Source organism: Prunus avium, chromosome 1 (assembly GCF_965620075.1).
Source record: "Prunus avium chromosome 1, drPruAviu1.hap1.1, whole genome shotgun sequence".
Lineage (NCBI taxonomy): Eukaryota > Viridiplantae > Streptophyta > Magnoliopsida > Rosales > Rosaceae > Prunus > Prunus avium.
In genome coordinates this window covers 15,472,629-15,483,256 of record NC_142284.1, presented here as the reverse complement: position 1 = coordinate 15,483,256, position 10,628 = coordinate 15,472,629, and the positions used below count along the sequence as shown (strand labels likewise).

Below are 10,628 nucleotides of genomic sequence, written 5' to 3'. Positions count from 1 at the left end.
ACTTTTTTTTTTTCTTCTTTTCTTTCACCCAAATCAAGCCTTAACATGCATGGATTGCATCATTTCCTATCCAAAGTCATCATTGTTACCTAAATGTCAATTAACTGAAAGATAAACACAAAAAGGATTAAAAGCACAAGTTTAACTCAAAAACATAACCAAATCATAAGCTAGAAGAGTACAAAATGATATACAATTATGAACCGATCAAGTATTAAAAAGTAGAAGAGAGTGTAAGTGGAGAAAATAGGAGTGGAAAAATCAGCTCTCAAATTAAATAAATGAAAGAGAAGAAGAGATTTTTCACAGGAGCGAAGTCTGTGCACGTGCCAAGAGGCCACTAGAGGAAGCGGCTCCGTTTTTTAGCACAAATTCATCATCTGCTGCTTCCTTTCTTTTCTTTTCTTTTCTTTCACTGGCGCCAAAATTCAAACACTCTTCGTAGTCACACAATGTACTTCGACGACTCACAGTCGCAGCAGCTCCTCCGAGACTACAATGAAAATGAAGAAGAAGAAGCTTCGAATTCCGTTGTGTCACCGAGAACGTGCTCAGAGGGCCACAGATCCACGCTCTTGCTCCGAACCAAGCAAGGCGGCTCCATCTGCTTGCTCTGCTTCTCCAACCTCATCTCCAACCCCCAATCCTCCACCGTCCACGTGTCCTACGCCCTCTCTCAGCTCTCTCAGGCCATCTCCTCCGACCCCCCCTTCCTCCGCTCTCTCGTCGACTTCCATCCTCACTTCCTCGTCTCGCCTCTCGTTCATGCTCTCTCTTCCTTCGACGACGACCCCATCGCACGACAAGTCGTCCATCTCATTTCCGCTCTCTGCGAATCTTCCGGTGCCTCGATCTCTGCTGACTTCGTCGCTAGGGTTTCCGACCGCCTCTCATCTGGTGCCTTGGCCTGGAGTCGCTGTCAGCTTTATACGGTATTTCCATCATCCGCATCTCTCCTTTCTCTCTTTGTTTGTCTGTGAACTCTGGAATTGCTGTTGAGACTTAAAAACAAATTTTCCGGTTGTGATTTGTTTTCTGTTTGCTTCCTGAGAAAATGATTTGTGTTTCTCGGTAGCGAAACTGTGTATGACTTGTTACGGTCCGACGAATGTGGAGAAATCGAGCTTGATTCTTCTACTGTTTCTCATATTAAAATTCTGCGTGTGTGTGAATATACATATCAATTTTCAGATTTAGATATATATTTTGGGTAATTTTTATTTTCTGTTTGCTTCCTGAGATTATGAAGGAAAATTATGAATTCTGTAATGTTAGAAATTGGGTGGATGAATCTGGTGAAATCGAACTTGATTCTACTGTTTCTCATCGATCGGTTATTAATCGAACTTGATAATCATATGCAGGCTAGCTTGGTTAGTTTTGGTTTCTCATGGTACAACAATACTATAGTTGAAGGATTGTAACTAAAACCTGAAATTGTCTTATTTATATTCATATACAGAATAGGATGAGTTAGTGTTGGTTGAGATCCTTGAATAGTTTGTCCTGTTTCTTTGAAATTAGATTTCTCTACTCTATGAGTCAAAATGAAATTTGAGCGGGCAAGTTAGGGTGATCAGATTTCTGACTTTAAGCCCTCGCATGTGACATGACTTTGAAGCTCAGTTAGGGGGAAACTCAACTTTGAGTATACCTGAACTGAAACTCTCTGATCCTTGTATTTTGGTTACTTTTTGGCCTTTTATATTAAATTTGTGCATCATGACTTTGTTCATATGCAAGTTTAATAGCTATGGTTTAGAGTCTACAAGGAAGTCTCAACGATGATAAGCATCTGTGCACCCACTGGCTTCTACTAACGAAACGTTTTTCAACAATATCTTTAAGACTTACATCTTATTGATCTCAAAACCTATATATCCCTGCTAACAATTCTGCCATTCTTTGAGTGCAGCTTCACTGCTTAGGGGTTTTGTTAAACTGCCAGCAGAATAATCCTTACGCTCACATTAGAGACAAATATGGTCTCATTACCAATCTTGTTGAAGGTCTTCAATTGCCAAGGTAACAAATAAAGAAGACTGATAATATAACATGTTCCTTTTTCCATGCATTTACCACATTATAACTAAAATCCTCTATTTTATACCTTTAACACAGTGAAGAGATTCGGGGAGAAATCCTGTTTGTTCTATACAAGGTATCCGTTCTCCAATACGCATCAGAGGTTGGTGATGGAACTGATTTTTTATTTGCCTTTTGCCCCAAGCTATTGCGCTTGTCTCTAGAGGCCCTCATGAAGACCCAAAGCGATGATGTCCGCTTGAATTGTGTAGGTCAGTATTCCACTTCTTGAATTGGGTCCATTTTCCCTTATTTGAAGCACAGCTCAGCAATATATGACTAGGATTTTGGTCAGCTTGTTATACCCCATGAGTTTCTATTTATTAAATGTTTCAAAGTAGACATCAAGCCTGCAATCGAACTCCCTGACTACACCACAATTGTTTCTTATTGATGTCAGACCATATTTTAACTTTGAAGGTGAAGGTCCTTGCAATTTCTCTCACCAATAGTTGGATCAGTTAGTTCGAATGATTGTACAACAATGCCATCAATTTGTTCATATCTCATGACAAGATACTTTGCATCTTGAGTTTATTTAGAATAAAAAGATAAAAACGTTGCAGCTCCAAGTGCTTGAGTTCTTGACTAGAACTTACTGCCTGTAGTGGAAACAGTTATAATTTTAAACCTTTCAGGTAATATATAACTCTTTGGGGAAGCAGAATGGAATTCTCCCCATTTTACATGCACATTCCCTCATTGGTATCAGTCCTGTCTTCTCTCAACTAACAATTTCCATATTATTTGTGCAGCATTCTTGACAGTGTTGGCTCTGAGAGGGCTTTTCGGGGCTGCATATGCAGTTGATATAAACAGCATGAGTTCGTCCGAAGGAGATAGCTTTGAGCAAGCAACAGAAGATGGAAAAGATGCAAATCCAATGAATATATTGTTTACGGAAGCCATCAAAGGCCCAATGCTTTCAACAGACAGCCAAGTCCAGATCAGCACACTTGATTTACTGTTTCATTACATGTCCTCCTGGGAAGGCACTTCAGGCAAAGAAGCCCAATTCCTAGTGGAAGAGAACATTGCAGATTATGTATTTGAAATACTAAGATTGTCAGGTTGGTAAAGTTTCAGTGCCAAATAGAACAATAACAGCTATCTGCTTGATATTTTTTGAGTATTGCCAAACATCAGGAAAACAGAACTGTGCTGTTTAAGTAAGGAGTCAACAATTATCATTATTCAGAAGTATTTATTGAATTTCTACAAGTTTTTCAGTGTCCTAGTGTAGATTGCTTAAGCTTTTTATTTTTATTTTTATTTTTTATGACTGTATTATCAAGTCAAACCATCAGAAAGTCCAACTTCATGAACCCAAGAATAAAAGAGCTAATAAGCTTTGTTGATGAACAGAATGCAAGGATCCAGTGGTCAAATCTTGTGTTCAGGTACTTGACATTTTATCAAAAGCTGAGCAAGCTTTCAAACAGAGGCTTGTTGTTGGGTTTGCAACTTTGGTTCCAGTACTAAATTATGTAGCTGACATTCCTTTCCATCCAGTTCAAAATCAGACATTAAAACTCATTCTGAACTGCATATCTGATTGCCCTGGAATGGTATCCTCCTCTCATATAACAGAGCTAGTACCTGTTCTAGCAAAGATGCTTAAAAAGCATTCTGATGGGGAGATAGGCATGCTTGAGGAGACATTTATATTGACCTGCTCAGTTGTTGTAGCTATTGTCAGAACTCCATCTGTTCATGGGAATTTGAATCTACAAATTTCAATTAAAGAAGCAATGCAACATGCTGTATCAGCTTGTCTAAGTATCTCGGAGAAGAATCCTTGTAAACTTTTGCATTCCTTGTTCCTACTTAAGGAGGTGTATAATATTTATAGTCGTGAAGGAAATTCTACTGACTCCACTAAAGCGGAACTACGACAATTTATTGTAAATGTATGTACAAAACATTTGTTACCTTGGCTTGGAACCAACTTCAATGAAATGGATGAGGAAACTGTCCTTGGAGTATTGGAAACATTTCATTCGATACTGCTTCAGGATTCCAATAATCAAGTAGCAGAACTCGCAGAGAACCTAGTTTCAAGCCGTTGGTTCAGTTTGTCGTTTGGATGCCTAGGTTTATTTCCCACAGAAAAGATGAAATGGAGAGTGTATCTGATGCTCAGTTCACTGGTAGATGTTCTTGTGGGAAATGATTCTGGGCAACCTATTAGAGATGCTACTTTATGTCTCCCATCTGATCCCATTGATTTGCTCTTTCTACTTGGGCAAAAGAACTCCCGTAATCTGGAATTATCTTCTTGCCAATCTGCCATTTTGCTGATTTTGTACACCAGTTCTTTATATGATGAAAGGTAATTGAGATTTTGATTTCTAGTTTCATTCATTTTGCTATGTTTTTTTGCAGTACATTTAACAATTACGACCTACTTTTCTTCAAATCTTTTATACTTTGCTCTCCAGACTTGCAGATGATAAGTTGGTTTTAGCTTCTCTAGAGCAATATATTCTGGTCAACAGTAGTGATCTCCAAGGTGGATCCACTGATCCATCTACAGTGATGAGGCTGGTTTATCTTTATGGTCTTTATAGGGGTCTCGCCAAGGTTAGCTACCAAATCCCCTACAGTCCAGAAGCTGAGAGAATCCTGTTCAAGATATTAAGTGAAAACGAATGGGATTTGCCTTCTGCAAGAATTCATCCAATATCTTTGAAGTGGTTGTTTCAACAAGAGAAGCTCAGCACTCCACTATCATATCAGCTTCTGAAATTTTGTGGAAAGAATATAGGAAATGGCATCATTGTCCATGGAAAGAACAGTCATATGGTAAATATTAATTCAATTGCAGAATTAATAGCAGGAGGAGATAATCATGGAGCAACACTTTTGGTGTCCTTATTGACACAACTTCTCGAGAAAGAAGGGCATGAGCATGACATAATTTCTGTAGTGCATCTCATGGCAACTATTATCGATATATTTCCAATTGCTTCCAACCAGTTATGCTTGCATGGTATTGGGAGTGCTCTCCGGAATCTTTTCTGCGAATCAACTTATACACAGTCCCCACAGATATCCACACCCGTTTTAGTTTTAATTATCAAATTTTTATGCTCAGTGCACCATGGAACTCTTTCTGATGTTGAATGTTGGCTTGCAGTGACTATGAAGGTGACTTACTTAATTTATGTTATTCCAGTTTACTTGCTGCCACAGGAATTTAATGAGACAGTTTGTCTTCTTTTGTAGTTGATAAATATTATCACCACAAGAGCTGCAGACGGGTGGAATCAAGAATGTCTCATAGTAACTGGCATTCTTTGTTTAATTTTGCACCATTCTTCCAATGAAGTGCTCATAGCACCTTCGAAAGCCATTATTTTCAGCACTTCTCTAGTCTCTACAATCAACAGCACAATTCATGAAGCATGTCTAAAAGGACCAGCATTGGTTGACCACGATGAGGAAACAAGCTCTGGAGAAGTTTTAATATTTGTGCTTCTACTAAACTTCTTCTCCTTAAGAAGGTTAGTTCCTTGTATTTCTTCTCTTTAAGAAGGTTAGTTCCTCGTATTAAATTTAGCCATACAACTGAATTTTGCTTTTGAAACTAACTGTTTTTTTTTATTCTTTCTTCCATTTCCTCCAGTTTGCACACTGTTTTACCAGGGATTGTGGACTGGAAAAATTTCTTTGATCCCCCAGATAGGTTACAGCAGATTTCCTTTATCCGGATATTCTGCCATGACCTATGCAGACTATTACATTTTGGATCACCTTTGGTCAAACTTGTTGCTTCATACTGCCTATTGGAGTTGTTTACCCGAATATCTGATCAGAGGAATAGAACAGGGGAGGAGTTGGTATGCACCATGGACTACCTAATGTCTGTAATGGCTGTCCTAGAAGGCTTAATTTTCTACAGTGACCTCAGAGTGGCTATGAATTGTGGCCTCTGCCTATCAATGATCTTGGGTTGGGAATTGCCGGGAATGCAAGGAACAATTGTGATTACAAGGAATCATTGGAGTAGGATGATTGTGGAAGAGCTGGCAATGTCTTTAGCAGTCCCATGCTTAGCATCAAAATCTTTCATTAATCTTCACAAGCCTGCAATTCATGTAGCAGTCACATTGTTAAAGCTGCCGAAGGTTCCTGAATGGATGAGATCGGTGTTTGATGATTCTTGCATATCTGGCATCATTCAAAACCTTGCAGCAAATAATTTGAGCACAGAGATTGTACTTTTATTTCGAGCTCTATTGAACTCTGAGTACTTAAAGGCGGAACAAATTTGTAGTGTAAATCAGCTGCTCCAGGTGACCATTCCTATGTCATGCACTTTTCTGTTCTGTTGGTTTTGTTCGTGTTCTTTAACGGACTAAAATGATGCTTCCTTTTTTAGTACTTCAAACATGAAAATGAGTCATTATACTTCCGTCAAGTTTGTTTTAGAATGAACACTGGCTGATGGATTTTCCTAAAATTTTAGCCTTGGACATTTCAGGCAGCATATTAAAAAGAGAGATAATGCAGTTATTTTACACATTGCAGGCCTGCAGAAAACAGAAGTACACTGACAACAGTCAAGATGAAAGTGCAAAAGAGCATAAAAAAAAGGCAGTCGCCATCCTGGACGACATGGGAGAAGTTTGTGAGTATCTCATTCACTTGATGTCATCCAAGTCTTGTCTAGACAGGGATTCTGGAGGATTAAATTTTGGGGATAAGAGATTGTTAGAAGAAATAGAGCTTTTCTTTAAAACTTCAACAGTAACATAGGGCAGCTAAGAAAATCATATATATGAGTTTAATTTTCTTTATTGAATTCTTCCTTTCTCATTTCATTAACGGCTGTGCACAGAGTGAGACACGAGTAGTTATGTACAGGTGCTTCCCATTTTGATCATTAACTCTTTTGTTTCAAGTTACTTTCATTGATCACAACAAAAATATTCAAATTCAAATAATAATAAAAACTTAAATTATTAAAACCATGTTTACGTCCTGTAGCAAAAAAAAAAAGAAAAAAAAAGGTAGTCATACATGAGTCAATTTCGTTTTTTGAACAGTGGCTAGCTGTCTAGATAGGAGAGAGAAATGAGGCTAGTCAAATCCTTCAAATGTACAACTTTTGAAGTATAAGTGGGTTTTAATTTAGAAATAATAAATTGAATATTCAAATTGATCAAAACTCCAAACTTTGACTAAGCGATTAGCTATAAAAGTGGCTAGATAAATTGAAAAAATAAAAGTGGGTTTTAAATTAAAAATAAATAATAATAAAAACCTTATATTTCATTTGAAGTCAAAGTTGAAAGTTTGGCTGGCATTCCTGGAGATGCTCTTGCCACATGAATACATAATCAGTATTGAGTAATGTGAGTGCCCTTTTCAAATCGAAATGGCGCAATTTTACCTCTTAACATCAATTATGCACAAGTGATTTGTCAAAAGAGGCTTCTCCTCTTGGTAGATAACTAGATTCGTGACAATTTTTTATTTTTCTTTTGTATCATTAGAGAGGAGGAAATGAACTAGCTCCTACTCTAATAGTAATTCTCTTGTCAATCACAAAAATTAACTTCCTTGGCCTTTTGACTCCACATTCTAGTTTTCGTAAGGTTTTTTTTGTGAATTGTTGAGTTTTATTGAAAGAGAAACATTATAATGAGTGTTATGCAGGCCTATTTTTTTGTTGTTGCCTTGATCCTAAAATTTTTAAGACCTGTTTTGCTTATCATTGTTGGAAGAGATCTTACGTTTGAATTATCTCACCTAGGGGTGCAAGTTGGATTGAAAAATCCGATTCCGTTCCAAAAATTTCCGATTTTGGAAAGTCCAAATCAATTCAGACATTCGAAAGTTCTGAAAACCGAAAATTCTGATAAAAATTGGATTGAAATTGGAATGTATTTAGAGATTCTAAAAAATTTCGAATTATGAAATAATTGGGGTTTCAAGCTTAGACTACACACAATTACTAATTTCATGTTGAACTAAATATAATTTGATGACCAAATAGAGATAGACAAGTTATTTCTTAAAGGATAATAATATCTAAGTGCTAGCATATCATAGTTTCCAAGCTTATTGTATGAGCTTTCAATTTTGAGTCAATTTTAATCCTTCAAATGGTCGGGCATGTTTAGATTTTTGAACTAGTTTCCGAAATTTTCCAAAATATTTAAGTTTCGAAAATTCCAAGTTTTCCAAATTTGAATGGATATTGAAATTCCGAAATTTTTTGGAACGGCATTGGAATAGAATTTTCATTCCGAATTTTTTTGGATTGGAATTGGAATCGCCTAATTCCAATCTGATCCATCCGAAAATCAACCCTAATCACCTTTATTTTAATTTTTTTTATAATAAAAAAACAAACTAAAAATTGGAGATCGAAAATTTGAATGTTGAGGACAGTGACCGCTATGTTTCAAGCTTCACCAAGCTTGGTTGGTGGGATATTGATAAGCTCCAAGATGCCTTAAGTGCAGATCTTGTCCAACAAATCATTAGTCTACCTGTGGATTTCTTAGGATCCCTTACTGATGCCCAAATCTGGAAGCTCAGTCCTACTGGTAGTTTTTCAGTTAAATCTGCATATAATCTATTTTTTAGAGAATGCTTTTGGCGGGATTTCTGTTGGAAGTTAAAAATCCCTCCAAAGTTACAATACTTTATGTGGCTTGCGGCTCCTCAGGGTAAAATTTTGACTAATGAGCAAAGGGTTCGAAGACAACTGAAGAATAATTCCTCTTGTGGTTTTTGTTCTTGACCAAATGAAAATGTTTTGCATATTCTTCGGGATTGCGAAAGGGCCATTGATGTTTGGAATGTTATGCTCCTGCTCAAATCACAAGGCTAATTTTTTCCATTTGGACTTGGGTCCTTGGTTACATGTAAATCTTCTTTCTACTGTGAAGTGGTTTGGCGGATTGCCTTGGAACACTATCTTTGCCTTCACATGCTGGCATCTGTGGAAATGGAGAAACAGACTTGAGTTTCTTGGAGATGCAGATTTGGTCTCTAATCCTAGACAGACTATTTGTGTGTCAGCTATGGAGTGGTTTAAGTCGGCTCTTGTTGGTAATACGGGGAATGCTAAGACCCAACTTCTTTTGGCTTGGGACCCTCCTGAGGTTGGCAAGTTTAAGCTTAATGTGGATGGCTCTAGGAAGATAACTTCAGGTTGTATTGGAGCAGGGGGAGTTATTAGAGATTTTCATGGTGACTGGATTTCTGGGTTTGCTGTTAATCTAGGATAAGGCCGAATTCTTGAGGCAGAAGTTTGGGGGCTCCTCTTTGGTCTGCAACTAGCCTTGGAAAAAGGTATTAGGGATGTAATCATTGAAATGGACTCCGCTGTCGCTATGAACCTTTGCCTGCAGCCTTCTCTGCTTGGTTTGCACCCTTTGGCAGCCTTGGTTGATAGCTGCTGTGAACTGATGAGAAAAATTGGTCATTGCACCCTCACACATGTGTATAGAGAGAAGAATAGAGTTGCTGACTGTCTTGCCAAATGGAGCTATAACTTGGATATGGGCTTGTTCATTCTTGACAAGGCTCCTAGTTGGGTCAGTTCTTGTCGAGCTGATGATGCTTTAGGTATTCCTAAAGCTAGATTGGTCTGTTTAGACCAGGGTGAATAGTTTCTTTTGTTTTGGGGTGTTTACCCCCCTACTTGAAAAAGAAGCAATTGATGTATAGTTTAACCATAACTTAACATTAGAACCTTAACCCTTTTGCATATGATTTTAAGTTGTGCTACGGCCTTAGGCGTGGGAGCACATGTAGAGAGGCTAGTTTATAAGAAATTAGGGGCTATGGCACCGGCCTCAATGTTTTTCTCTTAAATAGCCATGAAATCACTTAAGTTAAATTTTTATTAGCGCTTTATAATTAAAGATGACATACAGTTACTTCTTGAAACTGCTGTGCCACTTAAAATCTACACAACACAATTTAATTTATCAATCTACCACAATGGCTATATAACACCGGCTATTTGATGTTCCATCATAGTGATAATACTGAAGAAATTAAATATAGCAAACACATTCAAATGTTGAAATAATACATATCCACTGAATCAAGCACAATCTAACAGTGAAGTACGTACAAAAGCAAAAGCGATTCTCTAGTCTAGTAGGAAATGGCATTGGGGTGGCCAAGTAAGACAAGGCTCTCTACAAAAAAATCCATTCTGTCCCCTCGATGAGTTCTCTGGTTCTGCCAATTGTAAAAGTTCATCAGTGAAGGCGAAGGTGGAGTTTTACGGAAATCAAGCATAAACACGTGTTCGTGATTGACGTTAACCAAGAGAGAAAAAAGAATACTGTGCCATAGAATAAGTATACAATTTGGTCCAGGATTCCACTACACCATACTCTTCCATGACCCACAAGTGAAGTTGAGCCTGAGAACTTGCGATGAACATAGTGCTACACTCGATCAAGGCAACGGACCCCTTATGTTTTGAAATCCATACGTGGCAGTCCACGTTTGGATATTCTATTATTCTCACACTCACACCTTGAGGCATCATTATCTCGCCAAATAAT

General features: G+C 37.7%; 1 protein-coding gene across 1 annotated transcript; it reads left to right on the top strand.

Moving 5' to 3' along the window:
• The first annotated feature begins 299 nt into the window (after nt 1–299).
• On the top strand, nt 300–6,906 carry LOC110771310 (protein PUTATIVE RECOMBINATION INITIATION DEFECT 1-like). Its single transcript, XM_021975590.2, has 9 exons — nt 300–932; nt 1,916–2,025; nt 2,122–2,297; nt 2,841–3,155; nt 3,451–4,417; nt 4,527–5,235; nt 5,314–5,591; nt 5,714–6,383; nt 6,619–6,906. The coding sequence occupies exons 1-9, from the start codon at nt 453–455 to the stop codon at nt 6,844–6,846; spliced, it is 3,933 nt and encodes a 1,310-aa protein (XP_021831282.2). The 5' UTR covers nt 300–452; the 3' UTR covers nt 6,847–6,906.
• Nucleotides 6,907–10,628: the final 3,722 nt, after the last annotated feature.

Coding starts and splice junctions, on each gene's coding strand:
- LOC110771310 (XM_021975590.2), top strand. CDS start 453: ATGTACTTCGACGACTCACAGTCGCAGCAGCTCCTCCGAGACTACAAT. Junction 2,298..2,840: donor TGTCCGCTTGAATTGTGTAG/GTCAGTATTCCA, acceptor TTATTTGTGCAG/CATTCTTGACAGTGTTGGCT. Junction 5,236..5,313: donor GGCTTGCAGTGACTATGAAG/GTGACTTACTTA, acceptor CTTCTTTTGTAG/TTGATAAATATTATCACCAC.